The 22,919-nt window shown below is 37.8% G+C and overlaps 1 protein-coding gene across 1 annotated transcript in view; it reads left to right on the forward strand.

Moving 5' to 3' along the window:
- LOC104875803 (PDZ and LIM domain protein 5-like) overlaps positions 1-22,919 on the forward strand; it is a 61,003-nt gene that overhangs the window by 25,321 nt on the left and 12,763 nt on the right. The window contains 3 exon segments of the mRNA XM_010643524.1: positions 12,115-12,289; positions 19,583-19,763; positions 21,479-21,599. Coding sequence (XP_010641826.1) covers positions 12,115-12,289; positions 19,583-19,763; positions 21,479-21,599 — 477 coding nt within the window.

Consider the following 22,919-nt stretch of genomic DNA (forward strand, 5'->3'; position numbering starts at 1 on the left):
TTGAACCATGTATTAGCTAACTTCAAGTTGCCATTTTCTGTAGAAAACAGGCACCACTGTATCTCATGGAGCCACTTAAAATAAAATGCTCTATACTTTCTTGCGCAGAAGTGTTGTCTGGCTGTGCTGAAAGTTTTGTTTGCTGTTTTCATTAGCAGTCCTCACAGTATGTTGAAATGCCCACCCCCATGCTGTCTCTGCTTATACAGACAACCACTGCCTCTTAGCCCTGTAAGCTCTCGTCCCCTGATGTTGGCAAAAAATTGTAAATTTCTTCCATTTACTATCAAATGTGCCCATGAAGTCGTGTAGGTGACATTAGGGTGACGTAGTCCATATACCATAGCATTATATCATTTAATATTCAACATTCTTAACCTCTGACGCTACTGAACACATACCAACTTTTCTAAATTCTTAACACATCATTCTCTTCATATAAATCAAATGCTTTGTTTATAAGCTCCTTATTGGTGAAATTATTCACTTTATGGAACAAAAAAGATGTGACGTGTAGAAAAGGCAAGGATTCTTAAGTGACAGCGGTGTAAAAATGTAAAGATTGGTGCGTTTTAAAGAAATGTAAGTTGTTTTGAAGGAAGCATGAACAAACTTGTGATCAGCTAGAGATCTTTTAGAGATATGATAAACTTCTAAATTTCTTTTGGTAAAATAAGAAAGGGGAGCCAGGCATGTTGGCACACACCTGTGATCCCAGCTGTCTGGAGACTGAGGCCAGGAGTATTGAAAGTTCAAGCCCAGCCTGAGTGACTTAGCAAGAGCCTGTCTGCAAAGTGGAGAGAGTGGGATGTAGGGCAGTGGAAACACCCTGAATTTAGTCCCCAGTATGACAGAAGGGGGTTGGGGATGCAAAAGCCTGCTTTTCAAAATGTGGAATTGGCTTTAAGCTCCTTTTGCATCCTGTCTTGAAAAGTACTCACCGACCTGGTTTGGGAAATTGGAATTCCTGAATGTGCCTGGCAGCCTAGAAGGAAACAGATCACCTCATGAAACAGTAAACTGGAGGGTACCATTGGTTGGTGGTCATAATTGTTTTTATAGCATTTTCAATTTAAACAATTACCTGTATTCAGAGTTCACATCAATTAATGTTGCTATAATTAAATGGGCCTCACTTAGCAATGAGGTAACAGAATCTTAGAGGGTAAAGAACTTGTCCAGAGTTCTATAGTGAGATGAATCCACTTACTTTCACTCCAAATCATATGTTTTTGTATGGGACAAGGTAATATCAGTGAATATATTTAAGGGTAACTAGATGTCATAGGGATGGGATAGAAAAGGTGTTTGCTTTGGATAGGTAGGATACACTAAGTGCACGGCAACTGCAAAGATCTGTTGCATCTAAACTTTATTTTTAAAATTCAAATGAGTTAGCTAAGATTCTAGTTAATTTGATCCTCTGGTGTGTGCCACATTTTAACAATAAAGAAAAGCTTGTTTATTTCATCATGGGCAGAGCTTTTAGAGAGATCTGATATATTTTTTGTTTCTTCTATTCCCTTTTTTCCTTGAGTAAGACTTAGATATATTTGTGAGATTTGATTAGATAAAAGACTGAATGATGTGCATCTCAGTTGTAAGTGGATATAAATTCTATCTTTTGTTTGAAACCTAAAGGAGATAGGGGTGAGAAAGGAGACTACCGTTTGTACAACCATCCCAAATATCATTGTAGGCTTTGTGCTACACTAATAACTGAGATAAATAGATTTGCTGAGCTGAGATGGATATGTTTATTGGTTCCATTTTAAAATTTTTATATGAATAAGTAAACTGCTACCAGTTGCATGTATTTCATCTCTTCTAATGATGTTTTATTGCCATCTGCTCCCTGTATTTTGACATTATTAAACTAAACAGTCCACTTGCCATAAGGGCCTGAGTGGAGCTGTCCATTGTCAAAACTGGGCTGTGAAGCACATAAATAAACTTGGTCTATCTCTCTGCAGAGCAAGAAGACTTTTGTGTAAAATTATGATTCCCAGGAAGGAAAGAAACAAAAGCAACAGTCATTAACAGCCTACTTTCTTTTCTCTTAAATATTATTTTATTTAATTTATTTCTATTTTGGAACTCTTTGGTTTTGACATAAGTGCAGATCTGTGAAAGCTCTTCTTTCTCCTCAATCCCTTCCGTCCTGACATTAACATAATAGCCCTTTTATAATGAAAATATCTAGATTTGTTCACAAATGCTGCTTGTAAACGATTATTGCATTTTACTAATTGGTGCATGTAATTTAAATCAGGTATTGGCAAAATATGATCCTTGCTTAGATGTGGCCCACCATCTATTTTTGTAAATAAAGTTTTATTGAAGCACAGCCATGCTCATTGCTTCACCTATGGCTTATGCTTTTGTGTTTCCATGGTAGAGTTGACTAGTTGGGAAAAAGTCTAAAAGTTATAAACCCAGCATTCTGGGAGGCAGAGGCAGCAGGACTGCACATCCTAGCCCAGCCCCAGGGTAGTGTAGCGACTTAGTAAGATCCTGTCTCAAATAAAATAAAAAGGGACTGGGAATGTAGTTCAGTAAGAAGGCCCTGTGTTCAGTCCCCAGTACAAAAAGTAAAACAGTTTAACTCTTAAGTTTGAATCCTAAGAATATGAAAATATTTTACTGCTTTATTACTGTGCAGAGTAGATGCTGTGCTTCACTAACCCTGACATACTGAGTGTCCTTCTGCTTATCTGCCTCACCCTCCAAAAGACAGAATGTTGGGAAGCAAGTGTCTTTTTCTTGGATGTATCTTTTATACCAGAATTCCAAGAATTTAACATTGTATGTATTCTCTGAGTAGTTGTTAAATGAGTGGGTGCTTTATTAAGGTTAACCATGTGAGGTCTTTTGTCAAGGTGTAATAATAATAATAATGGCATTTGTGAATCATTTATACATTCAAGAAGTTGTAACTAAATGCTTACTGCCTCATTTCATCTCTTTAAATGTTGATGTAGGTGTTGCTGTTTTACAGATGAGAAGACAAAGACCCAGAATAATGACATTTCTAGTGTGTCAGCTTGAAAATAGAAATACAAGCCCAAGTGTTTAATATCATGTCATCTTGCTGTGTATATTGCTTCCTCTGACATTAAAGAGCTGAGCAGTGATCTATGCTTTTCAAAAGTATGAAATACATAACTTTGATAATTGTAATAAGGTTTTATTTGAGAGATCTAATGACTTCATTAAGAGAGCTATCTTAGAGAATTAGTAAGAGTGATAGAAATGTAAGAGCTGGGCGCACCTGTAATCCCAGCTACTCAGGAGGCTGAGGCAGAAAGATCATGACTTTGAAGCCAGCCTGGACAACATAGTGAGTCATTGTCTTTAAAGAACATCAGCAAAACAAAAACAAGATAAAACTGTGAGGAGGATCCTGATTTTAAATTTCTTACAGAAACTTATATTCATCATTGGAGACTTGTGGCTATTGTTTGTGACATGGGAAAATCTTAAATTTTCTTTAATTTCTGCTTCAAATTTTTGCCTATGTGATGGGAATCCTACTTATGTGAATAACTCAAACCATAGATACCTTCTTCCTTTATCTCTGAAATCAAGTGTGTTTTGATTTATGTAAGTAGATGACAATTAATGGAACAGTGGTAAAAACCAAATCTACTTTGGTTTCCTGCTACTTTGGAAAGAACATGTCAGGACTTCACCACATTCATGGTGGGCTGTAATTCATATGTCTCCCTGCGGGGCAGCTTGAACCACTGGTGGGGCATGCATGACTGTCCCATTGTGACTGCACAATGTGTACCACTACAGGTACATACTTCCAGGAGCATGCTAATGTGAATGTAGAATAATTTAATGTATGTCCTTACAAGTATTCACATCCAAATATGATCAAAATTTCACAAATTTAGAGCCGGGTGTGGTGGCGCATGCCTGTAATCCCAGCACTCGGGAGGCTGAGGCAGGAGGATTGCTGTGACTTTGAGACCAGCCTGGGCTACATAGTGAGTCCCAGGTCAGTCTCAACTACATAGTGAGACCCTGTCTCAAAAAAAAAAAATTACAAATTTAATAGTTTGAATTGTTACCTTATATAATTTTTACAAGTGTACCAGTGATCCTTTTTCATTCCCGCAGTTATGAATTGTGCCTCAGTTTTGTTTTTAAAAATATTTTATGGGCCTTTTTAAAAAAACTAAGAATCACAGGCTGGGGGTAGGACTCAGTGATTCTGCCAACTGCCTCACAAGTGCAAGGGCCTGAGTTCAATCCCTGGTACCAAAAAGATACTTGAATCACATTGGCCTCCCACATTTAATGTCTGGACTCATTGTCCAATTATAAAATTACAAATTGAGCAGTGATATTGAGATTATTCCAGAATTCCTTTATGTGTTATGATAAGTAAAATAATTTGTTGCCTTTCATTGAACAGTAGCAAAACAGATGTGTTACCATTTTATATCTTTATCTACAGGGTATATCCTATTTCTTTTACTTGTAACTCCAGCCAACTGAAGTTCTCTATATGAGGTCTTTTGGTAGAGATAAGAAGCAAGACCCTGTGTACCAAATTTTGATGATGTGTACTACATGAAATTAAAAAGAGAGCTGGCTCTAATCCAAGTCCCAACATTCTCTTTAAGGTGCTCCAGATCCCGTTTAATCTGGGTTCTTATATTGAAAGGCCGATTGCTAAAGGAAGAAACTAACCTCCTGAAGTTGCGGAAACACTTGATACTTAGCCTTGGCTGCACCTGTTCCAATTCTTCATGGCACACTCTGCGCATACTCACCAGCACTCTCCGCTGCTTAGAGAAATGATAATCATTTCATCTGTCCAATTTTGCTTTTAATCATTGAGTTAAAAATCCTTTTTTCCATTTCATAGAAATGGCACAAACCTCTTCAGAATGTTCTGTGATCTTAGATCTTGGCTTAGTTTCTTCCATTTCTGTTAGGTATGATTTCATGCCTGGATTATAAAGAGCAGACTGTTGTTTATGCTTTCAGCATAAGAAGCTTGACAGGCAAAATACACAGATCCCTTGCTTCTCTTGGCCACCGTCTGTTTGAGATGTTTGGGGAAGGGCAGAGAAGAAAGCACTTGCTGCACACAATAATATGCAAGTGTGTTGCCCTCGTTGCTCCCCAATTTAGTATGTGTAACATTTCTACCATACCTTTGAGAACATAATCTGAGATGTTGAATGACAATACTTTGTCACCCAGGAGTGCCAGAATGTCACTTTGATGTAGCCCAGTTATGTATACGAGTACAGTGTTAGCTGTAGTGTTTTTAACAGGAATACCCCTTGCAGCTGAGCCAGTTGTTTTTCATGCCATAAACTCACATGTGACTTCTGCTTGTTGGAGCTATAGACATTTGTATTTTATTGGGAAAGGGGAAGACATTCCTGTTCACTAATCCCCCCCTCCCCCACATGTTACTGGGGCTTATACTCAGGGTCCTCACGCTGAGCTACATCCCCAGCCCATTTTTAATTTTTTATTTTGAGGTAGGATCTTGCTAAATCACTAAGCTACACAGTCCAGCTTCAAACTTTGAATCTTCCTGCCTTAGCCTCCCAGAGTGCTACCACACCTGGTTCACTCAGACTTTCAATATCAACCTTACTTCTGACAATGACAATGAAATATTATATGATTTTTAAAACTATTTTATAGTTACCTCTAGATTTACTCCCACAACTTTTTTATTGTTTTACCTTAACCCAAATGTAGTGATTGAATTATTTATAGCTAGTGGAGTTTCTACAACCAAACTAAGTTATTGCTTGAAGCCTATTTGGCCTTTGTAAAACATTGGAGCTAAAATTATGTTTCTGTTATATAATGTGAAGTATTCACCTTCATATCCATATGTTTTCAGGTACTTTGTATCTTGTAATTCTACTTGCTTAAAAGTATAGACAACTAGATTTATGGAAAGAAATATCTATAAAAAACTAAACCTTTACAGAATACATAAAGGGCTTAAAGGTGCTAAGCTGTTAGGAATGCCGTGAAAGAAAATTTACATGTGTAAATAGCACAGTGTTTCTCTGGCTTGAGAAATTGAAAGGGCAAATAAGAACCAAAATATATAATAGATATTAGGAAATGGGAAGAAAATGTTCAAATGGGAAAGGAAACAAGAGGGGGGAGGAGAAAGGAAAGAAGGGAAAAGAAGGCAATAGAAGCACAACTTTTGTAAATAAGGGGAAATGGAGGTTGAGGGAGGGGAGGGGGAAAAGAAAAATCAAGATATATCATGTACAGGTACAAATTCTCTATAATGAATGTTATTGCGTATATCTGAAATATATAAACAAAATTAATTAAAAGGTACTAAAGCATAGGGCCAAGATCCTGAAATTTCTTAATCACAGTGCTTATGGTAGAAATAAACAAAGACTCATGACCTCCACAAAAAAGTTTAAAACTAATGCAGGTATAAGCTATTGCTATCTTACTAGGCCCAGTTAGGAAACTAAAAGAGCAGAAACTAATCTCAGTTATCACAATCCCTGCCCTGAACTGGCTTAGTATTTCCAGGTCTAGGTCCTCTTTGCAGGGACCCACCTTCATGTTATGGTGGATCAAGATGGTCACTGGCACAGTTTGCTGCACAGTTGCTACATAATTTAAAAAAAGGTTTTTCATGAATGATTGCATAGAGATTAGGCTTTGATGAAAGATAGACATGGGGTGCCAAATTCTCTACTGTGCCCTCTCATTGCTTCCCTGATAATTTTGAGTTTTCTCTTTTCTGTTCGTTCATTAGGTGTTCATATTGTTTGCTTTCTGCCTCAGGAGCTCTTCTGTTTCCATGGTGTATTTCCTCTGAACAGTCTCATTCACTGACACAACTCAAATGTCAGCAATATGCTGATGACTCTTCAGTCAGTTCTCTCACTCAGATATTTCTTCCAAGCTCACATATCCAATAGATTGTACTGAAATGAGTCACAGGCACATCTAACTAGGAAAAGAGCTCTACTGTATGAGGGAAAAGACTATATGCTCCATTCTCTACTGTGTATCCAGGCATAGTATACTGCCTGATACGTTATAGGCTTTCAGTCTATACTTGGTGAATGATTCAATATTTTAAAGGTCATACTGAGTATTATGGATTAAATTATGTATCTCAAATTTGTTTTGAAGCAATGAGTGAGACTTACAAGAGATGTGATTACTTACAAGGTCATAATTGGCAAAGCTTGGTTCTCTTCCTTTAGAAGACCCATAAATAACAATTTTTAAGTTAATGAGAGAGAGAATGTTACCGACACTTGGATTGGAGAGTAGCAGGTCACTTTTCAATTTCTAGAAGAATTTTATGATGCTGAATTGTATTTAGTACAAAAGAAAAAAAATTGAAACCAGGTCCCTGTGAGAGAGCAATTACCCACAAAAGAAGCCAAATTTAATGAAAGTTGCTCAAGATTAAGGTTGAAAAAGCAATCAAGAGTCAAGAATTCATTTCCTGCCAGTGTCCTCGTTGTGACACTTCACTGACTTAGTCTGGATAAATCACACTTTTCTGTGACTTTGATTCCTAAATTGGGAAGTGGAGCTGATTCAGTGATCTTACTAGAACCTAAAAGAGAGAAATAGGTACCTTTGGTTACAAATGAGATTGTCATCTTGAAGCTATCTGTAAACAGAGGGTTTGTTTTTTTTTTTCTGTATAAAGTAGATTTTTCACAGTCAGTTCCATAAATTTAAAGTGTTGTGGTTGCTGTGCTCCCAGAAGACTGGTTTTCTCTGTATAATATCGTGCTTCACAAAATGACAGTGGAAGTGGGGCTCATTTTGTGGCAGTCCCCTCTCCCTGGACCTCCTTTTCTTACCCCTTGCTCTCCCCAGGAAGCCAAGTGAGCCAAAGCCAGGAGCATTGTTACCTCACTGCTCAAAGGTTGCCCCTTCCTCTAAAGGAAATTCAGTCTGAAGCAATGAAACATACTTTATTTATATGGGAAATAACTGCCTCTGGAATTGTTCGGTAATTAACAGGGCTGGTGTAGCTCTGTGTGCGGGCCAGTGTGCTAGCATCACAGCAGCAAATGGAGGTGTGAGAGTTTCCCTCCTACCCAAAGTGGCTAAAATGGAGTCGTGCAGAAAGCAAGATTCTTCTTCCAAAAGAGGAACAGCAGTAGACTTTAGAGCCTTCTACATGTGCTTAGGATAGTCACATGTTTCGTGCTCAAGAATGGCTTCTCGTGTTAAATCAGCTAGTTCCCCATATATCTTCTTGACACATGGCCAGATGGATTATGTTCCATTTTACATGACTGAAGGAGAATTACTATACTCATTTATTGCTAAAAATATTTCAGTGACTCCGTATTTCACGGCTTATGCATAAATAATGTGATGAAATAAAAGCACATGGTAGACGAAAGGATTTGACTTTTCTCTGTGGTCTGATTTTTCAGATTTTCCAATTGGAACATTCCAATAATTTAAAATCCTGAACCTAACTGACATTTATTAGGCTGTCTATCTCTAGGGTCAGGGATGTAGCTCAGTGTAGCCTGTGCGGAAGTGCAAAGTCCTGAGTTCAATGCCCAGCACCAAAAATAAATAAATAAATAAATAAATAAATATCTGTCTCTATAGTTTTGTTTTTGTTTCTATTTTTGGTAGTGAGGATTGAACCAGGGCCTTTTTACTAATATTACCAGCCCTTTTTATTTTTTATTTTGAGGCAAGTTTTTGCTAAATTGCCTTGCTGAACTCGACCTTCTAGTCTTCCTGCCTCAGCCTCCCAGGGTGCTGAGATTATGGTGTGCAGCATCCTCCTGGCTTCTGTAGTTTTCTTTTAAAAGGTTAAAAAAAGAATCTTCCCCATTCAATGAAATATTGTTTCCACCTATTTGTAAGGTAGATTTCTGGTAGTATATACAATTGTACAGTTCATACCCATTTTTAAGAGTTAATAATTGGCTTGGGAAGAAAAGGTATGAATATCGTACTGATAAATACTAAATGAATTATACAAATAGGATGTTACTGGAGGTTAAGGGAGCAAGAAAAGCACTTTTGACTCTGATGTTAAGAGAAGGACTTGGAGATGAAAATGGAACTTGCATCAGCCTCACAAACCTGGAAATTGGTGGCTGGCAGTGGAGAAAGGAACATTTCCTTTGTGGAGGCCATAAAGGTAGGGTCTGGCCTGGCATACTCGAGGGACAATGACTAAAATACAGGGTGATGCGTAAAACACAGACTCAGGAGCCAGACTACCCAGGTTCAGGGCTGCCTTTTTCTTATTGTGTGACCTTGATGAGTTTCTTAATCTTTCTTTACCCCAATTTCTCATAAAGTGGTATTAATCATACTGAAGTCATATGCTGTCATAAGAATTTGAGAATAGTGCCTTCAAATAGTGATTGTAGTGGCCAGGGATTTAGCTCAGCCGTTCTGCTGCCTGCCTCACAAGTACAAGGTGCTGAGTTTGATCCCTGGTACCACACACAAACACACACACAATAGTGATTGTACAGGCTAAATATTAAATAAGCGAAGTGAGCACGATGATGGTGGAGATATGTAGGGAAGCATTGGAGTAGCCCCTGTGGGGCTGGATGGGCAGGACGCTTACAGCATGTGCCGGGAAGTTACAGAAGCTGTGTAATAAGCAGGAACGTACTATCAGAGTCATGATTTTTAAAAAGTCTTCTACAGAATAGGTTGAAAAGAGACTGGTGGCAGAGAGAGTGGCTGGGAATTTTCAGGAATCCAGACCTGAGGAACCCAAGACCAGAACTCAAATAATAGAATGTGGGTTTGTATCAGAAAGGCAGGACCAGCTTGGAAACATTCACTGTGAACATGTTGCGAGGGTCTGTTGTGGAGCATCAGGGACACAGGCACACAGGTGGCAGAATGCTGTGCTTGACTGAGGGAGAGGATTCAAAATATGGGAGCTCTCAGAAGAGCTGATCGTGTGTGCCAAAAGGAAAAGTTTACTTCACATGTCTTGCATGTAAAAATGATAATTGGATTCGGTGTGGAAAATATCCTGGAAAACGCTTGTCTGGTGCTCTAAGAGATACAGGCTGGGGCTAGGAGACAGAAGCAGAGAGCAAGTTGGTACTGTAAGAATGAACAAAGTAATAGAGAAGAAGCTATGCAAACTAAAATCTTCAGTCATTTTCTTTCCATTTCTGTAAGAGAAAGTGTGAATCTAAGAGAAGGGAAACATGTTTCCAATCTGGAGGACTCAACTTGAAACATGGACAGTAGTAGAGTTCCTTGGCCAGCAAAGGCAGTTTTACAGATTGAGTGCTAGACATAACATCATAAGAGATGTGCTAAGTGTCTCTAAATGCGGGGTTCTGGATCCACAGTTCACATCGTTGCAGACAGACTTTGTTCTGATGGTGGAGTATTGTCATGAGGGTTGTCTTAATTTTATGCAATTCTAGCCACGCCTTTTATATAGGTACTGTCAACATATGTGTGTATGTATATATTCACATATACATACAGAGTTATTACTTGATTTTCATAAATTCCTCCTTTTAGACCAGTAATGTGTACTTTTTCTCTTCAATTAGATTTTAATTTCCTGTGGGTAAGAAGGTCTTTTGTTGCTTCCAGTCTTGTGGTTTTTGTGCTCATTCAGTTATGTATTTCTTCCAGCCCATTCATTCTTTTCGGACACTGTATTAATTGTGAGGGTGATGAAAAAGACATAATTCTTGGGAGCATACTCAGTAGCTGGGGAAGAAAAGACAAAAGTGTATAGTAGAAGCAATAATAAAGACATTCCAAAAGTGTGATACATTAGCCAGCTTTCCTGTCACTGAGACACAGTGCCCAGCACCCATAACTGAGGAGTCAGTAATGCTCAGCAGGCTCCGGCGCCTCAGGGCAGAAGGGGATGGTAGAGCAGAGCTGCTTAGTTCCTGGTGGCTGAGAAGCAGAACAGGGGACATGTTCATTGCCAGAGGAACAGGCAAGGGCCATGTGTATAGCACCCAAGGCCACGCTCCTGTGACCCATCCTGACTCCCAGGATCTGATTCACTAATTTGCTGAGCATTTCTTACTCCAGTGATGTGGACATGTCAGGATTAACACTCTCCTATGGGGTCATGGGTTAGAGACATATGATCTGTATAATGTGGAAGGGCCATGGGTAGAGGTAGCGCTAGGAGAGATTTTGAAACTATTGACTTCTGAGCTAAGCCTTAAATAGTGAATAGCGGTTAGTGTGTAAATTGGAAGAAGGGTGGAGAAATGAGATGACTGAGAGCAAAAGCAGCCCGTACAAAGACGGACCCATTCTCAAGAAAAGTGTGACACTGGAGTGTTACTGTAGCATCAAGTGAAAGGCAGAGGGCTGAAAGACAAGGCTGGGGCACAGGAGGGAACTTGGGGATCGGCTGGTGTGCAGTGCTTAGAGGCATGGACAGCACTGGCTGATCACAGGACAGGAAGACCCTTGAAAGACTTCGCTCAGAGTTGTGGCTGGGTGAGATATCAGCCTTAGGTGGCAGTTGGGAGAATGAATGTAAAGGAAAGGTATCTTGGCAGCCAGTCCTGGGGGAAGACACAGAACACCTAAACTGAGCAGTATCGTAGGAATGGAGGAGAGGGACAAAGTCAAGAACCATCCGTGATCTAAAGCCAGTATGATGTGTTACTATCAAAGATAAGAGAGGGGAAGGAACAAGGATGATTCTAGATAAGTACTTTATATGCCTGGGTAGCAGACTGCAGTTTTAGACACTACAGATCGAAAGAGAGAATGTCAGGAATTTGTTTTTATCTTCCACATATTGAGATTTTAAATGTGTCTCTGATATATTTTGGAATTAAATCTAATAAATGGTTGGCAGAGATGTCTAGCTAACTAAAAATGCATCACCAGTGCTATTCATTAACCTGTCTTTTCTTGGAAGTTGAGGAAGCATCCAAAGCATATACCTGTCATAACTCTCACACTGTATTGCAGTCCTTGATATTCTGTTCTGTTCTTCTGTGTAATGAGTTTATCATTTGGGTCACAACTTTAGGATACACATGAGCAAATGAGCAAATAGATCATTTTTAACCCATCTATCTGAATTATTCTTCCTGTGCTTTTTCTGTGTTTAAATTCCAGCACCTTCTACTGGAAGAATGTCAAACAGTGCAGCTTCCTCGGGACCAGGGGCACCAGCAGGCTCAGTTGTAGGGCAGCCCCAGCCAAGTGACCAGGATACTTTAGTGCAGAAAGCAGAGCACATCCCAGTGGGAAAACGAACTCCAATGTGTGCCCACTGCAACCAGATCATCAGGTCAGTTATTTATTTTTTTAAATTTTCTTGAAAGTACTTAATACCAATGTTCAGTTTGTAAAATATTCTGCAACTTTTGCAATTTTATGCAGAATATATTCTTGTCATTATTTTGTGGGATAGTACAGTAGATAAATACATTTAGAATCTGTTTTAACAAAACAGAAATTTTGGGCTCTGAAAATAAAGCTTTAAAACCACATCACGTGAATTATTCATTCCTTTTAGAACTAAAGAAAAATAGTAATTAATGTGGCCAGTCAGAAAACAATACAGTTTTGAGATTTGAAGGGACCCTGAAGACCAGTAACAGTAATTAACATAACACATTTGCCTGGTGCTTCAAATATTTAGGCAGCTTGAATAGATTGTGGTTAGTGCAGAGGCCTGGTCACAGCATAATTCCAGGTCTGAGCCTTAGTTTCAGTCTTGCCCACCAAAGCAAGGAGGCTTTAGATCAGGTGACATGCTTGTAGACACCTGTTTCAAAATGAGCTGCAGTTGCAAATTTAATACTTTCAACACAGGATATTTTACCCTTACAAAGTCTGAGAAGTGTAAGGTATATTTTGTACTTTACAGTTTTTTTGTACTTTTAGTTTTCTACCATATTATATATTTGTTTGTAATTGGTATGTTTTAAATACTTCAAAATTTCAAAAGACATTGTTAGAAAGGCAAAAACTAAGGCAAATGTTTTGTTGAGGTTTTTGGGTTATTTTGCAGACTTGATTGTTTTTAGAAAATGTTACAAATCTGAATGTTATTATTGAACTGGTTATCTAGTTATAGAACATATTCAATTAAAAATTTCATAATTGTATTTAGCTGTAATGTTTAAAGATTTTGTGGTTTATTTCAGTCTTGACAAGTTTGTGGATATTTCACATAAATGACATGGAGGCATTACACATGGATGGAGGTTACATTTTGGGAAACTGCAGCTTTGAGTTTGGTATGGAACATTTCCAATCCAGTTATGATAGAAGTACTTTTTCTTCAACTCTTACACTTATGAGTAGATTAACTTTTAGAGTCCTGGTATAATAAGGCAGCATAGCAAATCAAACCAACATAGTGACACTAGGTTTTCATTTCCCCGTGGAATGGGCTCATGAACATTCTGGCTTATTTCTTGAGAATTACAGCTATGACATTAAAATCTGTTGGTCATCTGTGTTACACTGAGCTAACTGAACTGTTTATGTTTAGCTTCTTAGTATCTTTGTGAAAAGAGATTCATGGTCCTTGCATTTCTTCCTGAATGTAGAATTCTTAAAAAAAAAAAAAAAGACCATCATTGTATTGTATGTAGTGTAGCCCTGGCAGAGTCACATTCAGGCAGGTGTTTTTGCTCAGTGATTGTCTAGCTATTCCTGTAAGGAGTGCCGTGTGAGTTACTCATGCAGAAGCCAGCATAGTCTCTTACGTCTTTCTGCAACCAGCTCAGTCTCTAAGCATCCTCTTATTTATGGGTCTTATTTATTGTTCCTTCGGGTTAAGATTATTTGAAAATAAAAGGATCCCTAGCTTAAAGAATTTAGCCCCTGAATTAAAGGAAACAACTAAAGACATTGACCAAGAATTTACTATGTAAACAATATTTATTAAGAACATAAATATTTAACATCTCATCTGTATGATGTGATACTGTGGTGCCATGAATATCCTCCTGTTGCTTTGAGATCTGTGAAATGTATGCATTTTAAATTGTCTTCTCAACAATGTGATTTTACAGACTGTATCAGTCAACTGCTTCCTAAAATTTCATGGCTATAAATTAAACATATCATTAACACAACCCATCAATGATGAAGAATTACTTTATAAAGTTAAAAAAAGCCTGTTTTTGGATAATAATGTTTGATGTGGTCCTAGCATAGTTTAAATATGCTAAAAATTTTAACCTAAATATTCATGACAATCCTAGAGACAGTTCTTGTTTTACTCTATTTCATTGATAAGAAACTTAAGGCTAGAGAAGTTACATATTTGTCAGAAGTTGCATAGTCAGCCATAGTATGTGAACTTGAGTCAAGACCAAACTTTTATTTCCTTTCTTTTTAACTACCACTACATAGGAAAATTTTTATAGTATTACATTAAGATGGCAAAAAGAAATTCAGAACTTTAAGTATGATTCCAATTTTATGTAAAGAAAATAAATACCTAGATATGTATTTAAGCTTGATAATAAAGCTATTATTTATTGAGTAATATTGGTATCACACCAAGAACTTGATTTGTGTTATTCTGCTGGATCCTCATAATAGCTCATTGAGGTTCGTATTATTCTTAGGAGCATTTTTTTTAGATAGGAACACTAGAGATTAGGTTAATCTGTCCACAGTCACAAAGTTGACTAAGTTGAAGAGCCAGGACCAGAACCCACGTAATTTTTTAATCTAAAAGATAATAGCTAATTCATTAATATGTATTTAGGGTCTTAACAAGACATACAGCCACTTTGCTTTAGAAAAGTTAAACAATGGGCTGGGGATATCCCAGTGGCACCGTGCATACCTGGCAAGCACAGGGTCCTCAATTTGATTCCCAGTATTGGAATAAAAAAGTTATACAGAAACTATACCCCAAAATTAATGGTTATGATCTCTAGATAAGTTGATTTGATATGCCTGTTTTCTGTTAACTTTCTGAGTTTCTGTGTGTGTGTGTGTGTGTGTGTGTGTGTGATGAGTATACGCACATAGAATCAGGTATGTGATTGTATTGACTTGGGAAAACCAATTTTCAACAGAGCTGCCGTGACTTGAGTGTTTGCTTTGTTCATAATGTTATGAGAAGGAATAGATAATAATATATTGAAGAATTAAACATTCTTGCTTCCCCCTCTGAAATATTTTCTGTTATTTACAAAGACTTCTTAACCTCATAGTGTTCACCAAGACTCACTTTCCCAGTTTCTCACCTAATAAGTCCTCTGACACTGTTTTCTTTCAAGCCAGCTGGTGAGCCACAACACTACACCCTAAGGTAGGTGGAGAGCACAAAATCCCCAGGAGGTAGGGCCTACAGTTAATATCAGCAGGAAGTAGCTATGGGAAGATGGTGACCTCCACTCCCTTAGTACCTCATAAAGGATTATGGGGTTGAGTTTCTTGGGGGGAAATGAGGCAGAAGATTAGAGGTGGCAGGGCAATCCTGGGAAAGTGGGCATGATCTGTTAAGGGCAAAGTTCTAGGACACATGCAGCAGAACCATTCCTAAAGTCCTGCAGGTAAACTTCTGAGAACTCCAGCAGTTTTGGATAGGATGGCCTAGACCTGATGTCAGCCTGAAGAATGGCAGATACAAACAGACAGTCGCTACTGAGGTCAGGACAGTGTGTTCTTTCACGGTAGTCTGCTCTCATGCTATACATGTACTTCCTTTCTTACTTTTACTTGGCCCAAACTAACTCCATAAAGCCCATTTCTTTTCTCATCTTTAATAAATGTAAAACCCTATTGCCTTGAAAAAAAGAAGTCAGGGTACCAGAAATAGCCGACATGTATCCCGGTACTTTCTGTGATTCATGAGTGAGAACATGAGTTAAGTGAGTCTTCTCAGTGGCTTCTTGAAGTTCAGTAACCTTCTCTGAACTCTTCCCTGGCATCCTTCTTCCTGCCTCCACCTTCTATTTTCCTTTTCAGCTCAAGTCACAGAAGATAAAGAGAGTAAAATATTTCCTGTCATAGCTGTTCTGTTTCAACTAATCAAATACTTTAACTCTCTCCCCTCCTTTCCTTTTTCTGTCAAGGTGTATTTAGTAAGGGTGTAGAGTACAGTAAAGGGGAACTGAATATTTAATTCCACCTTGCAGTATCTAAGCCTGTTGTTCCAGTTCACAAATGGAAACCTAATCCTACCTGGAACAAGAGGAACCTATTTTGTGTTAATCCCGTTAATGAATTTGTTAAATTAGTCTTTGCGGGCACAGAAAAGAGAGCACTTTGTTATATGCAAGACTTTTATTGTTCATACAGAACTCCGAGGGCATTGGTAGGAATGATGCTCTTTCACTGCCACAAGAAGTAGCATGTTAGGCCAGTGTATGCCCTGAGTGTGCTCGTGTGAGGAAGGAGATCTGGCTAGAGGAAGCGTCATTTCAACTCCTGTTTTAAAGGTAAGGAGAAAATGAATTCCTTATTCATTTAATTGAGTATACTTTTACAGTATTTATTAATAGTAAAATTCATGCCACAATGTTTTTAGAGACTTTTAATAATATGAAATATAAATAACCCTCTGAATTAAAAAAGGTCAAATGAATGAAGAGTGTGAGCGGGGCCATTAAAAATCCCACTAGTGAGACAGTATCTTCAACTGTGACTGACTTACACTGTTGCCTATGCATAGGCTACAACTCTGGCTTGAAGCCTTCTAGGGATCACCAAAAAAGAAAGCTCATTTTGCAGGCTGCTGCACAATTAAATAAAATAATTGCTCAAGAGAAGCAAAACTGTTCCTATTGCAAAAATCTGGTAGGAATATTTCCAAGGAGTCCCGGTGTGTGATCTGAGGACACTCTTCTACCGCAACCTGCAGGACAGGCAGAGGTGAATTTCAGAGAGCTGTTTCCCAAGCACTGTTCAGAAAAGAAATAATCCTGTGGTGACGCCCACACCCAAATTATGTGGTGCATAGAACCCAGTTCTCTCTGTCTGACTTGTTCAACAAATACTTTAGAATATCTAGAAAATGGAGATCATTAGGCAATTATTCACAAATAAGTGTTATCTTTTTTCTTGCATGAACTTCATCAGATAGCATCTGGTAGCTCTGATAGACATGTTTTAGGAGCAGTTTTACAGTATTTCTATGGCAGGTATGTGGCAGCACTTATTCTTTAGCAGAAGGCAGAGTGCGAGGCTGTACTGATTTCCTTTGTCAGCCGAGGAGCCAGATCAATGTACTGGCCTCAAAGGGAACTGGGCCTTGCAGATGGGCTGAAGATGTGCCTTAATAAAAAATTCAGCCCAGTCCTATAAATTATTTTGAATCTCTTTTAATATCCATACAAATTATAATATAAAACCCCAAACTTCTGTCCTGTTGTATTTATGGTCACATAAATTTAGCCAATGTGTATATGACCAGATAGCTACCTGATGGAAAAGCTCAGGATACTCATAAAAAACTTTGTCCAGCTTTCAGCAGAGTGACGTCCTCATTTATCTTTGCAGGTAAACTACTTGCCAAATCTACAGTGAGAAGACTAAATAGAAGAATTGTTAAGACTGTAAGCCAGTTAGAAACGCAGAGACAGTCCACAGAAAGTAAAAGGTAACTTTTAGCCTTGCCTTCTCTGGCAGGAATTAGGTAACCTAAGTGCTCCTTTTTAGTCATAGCAAAACTATAGAAACCTAAAGTTTGAAAAATAATAATAACAAACTATCTTAAATGTAAGAGAGCTGAATGGGCTGGCTCAATACAAAATAACATTTTTGGTTTTTGGTTTTGGTTTTTGTACCTGGGGTCAAACTCAGGACCTTGCACTTGCCAGGCTTTGTTAATAAGAAACAAGTTAGCAGGCAGGGCATGGTGGTAATTGCCTGTCATCCCAGCACTGGGGATGTTGAGGTAGGAAGTCCCTCCAGAATTTGAGGCCAGCCTAGGCTATATAGTAAGTTCAAGGGCAGCCTGACTTCCAGAGTGAGACCCTGTCTAAAGAAAAACCAAAACTAAAAATTAAAAAAAAGGTAACAAAAAGTAGAGCTGAAAATATGGTTATGTCCATATGGGAAAAAAAATGAACTATTTATCAAGAAACTTTGTACTTTCCTGATTTGCAGAATTAGGTAAACATCCGAGTAAACATCAGTCTGTTTTCAAAGAATTAATCAGTTGGAGATCATTAGAGAAAGCAATGTTTATGTTATTGTTAGATTTTTTAAATGCTCTGTGTGATGCTCATTGCTATGACTTTTCCTGATTATAATCTGTCCAGAAGTTCTATATTTGATGCTAATGATTACCTTATAGTCATTTCATTATTGTGGTTGATGGTAGTGAGACTGAAGGCCAAATATTAGATGACTAGAGTAGTATAGTAGAAATCAGAAAATTCGGCTTCTGTCCTTGGCTTAGTGATTTTCTAGTATTTGTCCTATCTTTTGAACATTTTATATCTCATCTCCATATCCCATCTGTGAAACTGAGTTTGTAATAAATGCCTTGGTGTATCTCACAGGAGTGCTGGATGAACAAATTAGATAAATGTAAAAGTACCTTGGAGGTAAAGCCACTCTGAAAAAAATCAGCGTGAGGTAGCTGCTGAAAATCATGTTGCAGTGGCTAGAATGGCTCATCTCACCTGTGTCAAGACCACAGAAGGCTTCATAATGGATTCCTGGCAAGCAAACTAAGCCCATCGCATCAGTTCATTACTGTACAGAACTCAGTGAAGAAAAAAAGCCCTTAAGGAACATGTTACCTTGATACAAAAGCCAGTGGCATTTAGAGAAGAGGCGAGGGGAATTGTTAAGCATTGGGTATGAAATCTCAGTTGTGTATGATGAGTAAGTGCTGAGATCTGCTGTGTGACACTGGGCTGCTGGCTCACAGTACTGTCGGGTGGACTTACAGATCTGCTGAGTGGGTCTCCTGTTAGAGGTCCTTACCACAATAGAATGGAAAATTGAAAGATGAGTCAGACTGTTGAAATTAAGTAAAGCTTTTCCAAGTAGCTTTAGTTTGCATATAATTTATAGTTTCTGTAGTCATTTTGGAGGATGGAAATTTGATGTGTTTAATAAAGTTAAGAAATGAGCATATGACACAGTGTGTGGGGAAGAGAAATTAAGTGAAATATTTTCTATTACTGTTTTTAAGACTGACATTATCAAACAGATTTTGCTTTTATTTCTTAAGTGCTTGCATCAAAACATGTAACAAGTAACCATTGTTAAATTATTTTTAATAGAAACTTTCTAGAAATGTCAGATTTTCATCTCTGCTTAAAGCATACGTTGTTGCTCAGGGCTCTTAGTCTTCTGTCCTAGTTAACACGCTCATTCTCTAACCCTAATGATTCTGTACACAGATTGACACACTGATGCTCAGTAAAACAAACCGCCAAGTCCCCTGCAGACTGAAAGGGGGGTGGCCTTTCTTAAAGAATCCTGGAGGTCTCTTACTCCTCTCTCCTTTTTCTTCACATAAATGCAATGTTCCTGTGCAGTCGGTGAGAAGGAAAGTTAAGCAAGTACTGTATTTGGACATTGCGTGATTCCCATCCAGACTGTAGATCCTTTAATTCCTAAACCAAATTCATCTGTTTTCATCCGGCAGGGGACCATTTCTAGTGGCACTGGGGAAATCGTGGCACCCAGAAGAGTTTAACTGCGCTCACTGCAAAAATACGATGCCCTACATTGGATTTGTAGAGGAAAAGGGGGCACTGTATTGTGAGCTGTGCTATGAGAAATTCTTGGCTCCTGAATGTGGCCAATGCCAAAGGAAGATCCTTGTAGTAAGTATTTGAAATTGCTTTTTTAAATTCTTAGTGAGTTTTAAAACAAGATATTTTTTGTTATGAACTCTTCCATCTTTTTATTTTCTCCTTGCTTTATCCATGCTCTCTCCTTTCACCACTATTTAGTATTGTAAAGCAAACTAAATAGGCCTCTGTGGGGAGTATATCAGACTCACGGGGTTAGGTTGTCTTTGGTTTTGTCTTACTGAGTGTTGGCTTGTCCAGTGAAAGTCTAGCCACTGCAGGGGAAAAATAATTTACTGTGGGTGTGCTACCTCAACAGGACTCTTGTTTTCTCAGGAATGAAGAGATCGCACAGGACCACACACATCAGAGTTCTCAGAACTGACACCTTCACTGTTTTAAATTAAATTCCATAGCTTTTATAAGAGCAGCATTCCCCCACTTATTAGGGTTCAAGCACAGGACACTGACCTCAAAAAGAATTTAAAATGTGAGGCTTATAATTTATATATTTTCCTCAAATGCACGTGACATTTAAAAATGTAACTTCAATTTTGTGGGCATTTTACCTGTGATAGAAAAATAATTTCAAACCACATGGATTGGTTTGCAAAAAGTAATTTAAGAATCAGATACATTATAAATAGTGATGAATAAATGAAAGTCCTGTTGTAGAATATCTACATTCCAATTAGAGTAAGGGTCACGCATTTCTTATGGGTGACTAGAGGCTGGAATTTGGTTTTAGAAGGAGCAAAAGTTTCTAACCCCATATGAAAGTTGGAAATGGCTTTGCTGATCCCTGACTGATACTCTCAGTGTGCAAAGTTGGTATGAGGTTTTGAGTGCATCTTTAAGTGCGTCTAAAACTTTGAGAACACTATAAATATGCCACCATAAGTATGTCTGTGTTAATACATACATGTTGGGAACAAAGGAGAATAGTTCATCCTGTACCTTCCTAAATGATGACAAATAACCAGTAATATATGCATTAATACCATTTTTGTTTATAAATTGTGTTTTGTCGATTCAAGATTAATAAATAAAGTCAAGTAAGAATGTTAGAAGCAAATAAGCTTTTAATACCCCTGTATTCACCATCCAAAGAAATAATCCTTGCAAAACTAATTCCCCCAAACCTCTTTCGCTAATTAAACTCTGGCCCAAGTCTTTGATACATTGGTACAATTGACAATCAGACCATAACAGACTAGAATAGAATCTGTACTTTATGGTTCAGATTTTTTACACTGATTTGAGTAAGTACATAGTGCAGCCACAGCTGATTTCCAAAAGCCTAATTGATTAGAACATACCAATTACATTATTGCTTCTGTACTGCATCAAAAATAGATTTTAGTTTTTAGATGCTTCCCTTCTCCTCCATGATATTTTTGAAATAATATGTGCTATGAAACTTTTGTAAGTTACTGTTTCCTGTCATCCTTTTTAAGAAAGCAAAATGTTTTGATGCAAGCACTTAAGAAATATTTCCTTTATTCACCATTATGTAGAAGGTTTAAATAGCAGTAACCATTGTTTAAATAAGTTTATTGATTTCTGTTTGTGAAAAACACATAGCAGTACAGATTTTGATAATTCTGTCGTTAAATAGCTCCTGTTATTGTGACAAAAATCTCAAGGTAAAGGTGAAGCTCTACTGGGTTGTATGGTACAGCTATTAGAGTAAGCATCTGTGTACTTATTGTCATCTTTCTTTAAATCCGATTACCTTTTTGTAACAGGAAGTCATCAATGCTTTGAAGCAAACTTGGTATGTTTCCTGTTTTGTGTGTGTGGCCTGTGGAAAACCCATTCGTAATAATGTTTTCCACTTAGAGGACGGTGAACCCTACTGTGAGACTGGTAAGATCATGAGCCATTAGTTACTTGAGTTTTGAGTAAAGGCCAAATATTAACACGTATATTGCTGTAAACTTGAAACATATGCTAGGCCAAGTAGATTTCCTAATTGTTTTGAAAAGTATTTGAATATTGCTCTGAATATATGGCAAAAAAGTTTTTGTGAACTTCGTCAAAACATATTCTCGACTTCATTATGAAAATAAAGAATTGTAAAAATAAGAACTAAGATACATGTAAAGGTACAAGATCCCAATGATGAATGTAACTGTACTGTATATCTAAAAGATACCCATAAACTCAGTGAAAACCAAAAAAGATACATCATGTACAGGTACAAATTCCCTATGATAAATGTGATCATTGTGTATATTGAATTGTACCAATAAATAAGAAATAATAATGTCAAACACATGTATAAAAAAGAATTGTAAGCATTACTTAGTAGGAAAAATATTTTGTATAAGTATCCTCTAATTTATAGATATAAATCCTGCCAAATCATGTATTTAAAACTACCTCTTATGGTCCAATAGTGGATTTTGAATGGGTACAAACATGAGAGATGTTCAACTCTGGAATACATTACTGGTTTGCTGTTTAAGATAACTGCTTTGAAAATAAACTTGAAATCTTTTGTTTCTTTTGCTGAATGGGCCGGCAGTCCTAGCTTGGATTGCTCCCTTGGCAAAATTATTTTTAATAGATTAAGTTCTAATCACCTCCACTTATCTTACCACCTGAACTCTGAACAAGTCCATTTATCTTATTACCTGAACTCAGAACATTTCCTTTTACTTTCCAACAGCTGTACATGAACATGTGTAGCATTTATTAATAATGCTTTTGCTTAGATATTACTAGAATAATACATATTTTTAAATATGAAATATTTTCTCCGTATCATATCTCAACTTACTACCACTATCTTTCTACTATTGAGTTTTACTTTTACTTTACCTTAAATTCACAACTGTGGTGCTAGAAGAAGGGAATATTCTAGAGTAGTCAGTTCCAGAAGAAGTCACTTTCTAATCTGAAGCGGGGTCCACATAACTTGACCCTTCCTTACTTACTCAGTATTCTCTTGTTTTTGCCTTCCCTTGGCTCCTTAAATAAGAATAGCTTAGATATACTCTGGCTGAAATGCCAGTAAGATACTCCTTGGGGAGCTGCCTGCCTGCCTGCCTGCCTGCGATCACCCGGCAGCATGCGCGTGAGCTCCCGGCCTGCGCGACAACAGACCCAGGAAGGCCCCAAAGACCCCGGAGGGGGTTTCTTCAGCTGCCTGCCTGCCTGCCTGCCTGCGATCACCCGGCGGCG

Source organism: Fukomys damarensis, unplaced genomic scaffold (genome assembly GCF_012274545.1).
Source record: "Fukomys damarensis isolate Sample0158 unplaced genomic scaffold, DMR_v1.0_HiC HiC_scaffold_44, whole genome shotgun sequence".
In the NCBI taxonomy this organism is placed as follows: domain Eukaryota; kingdom Metazoa; phylum Chordata; class Mammalia; order Rodentia; family Bathyergidae; genus Fukomys; species Fukomys damarensis.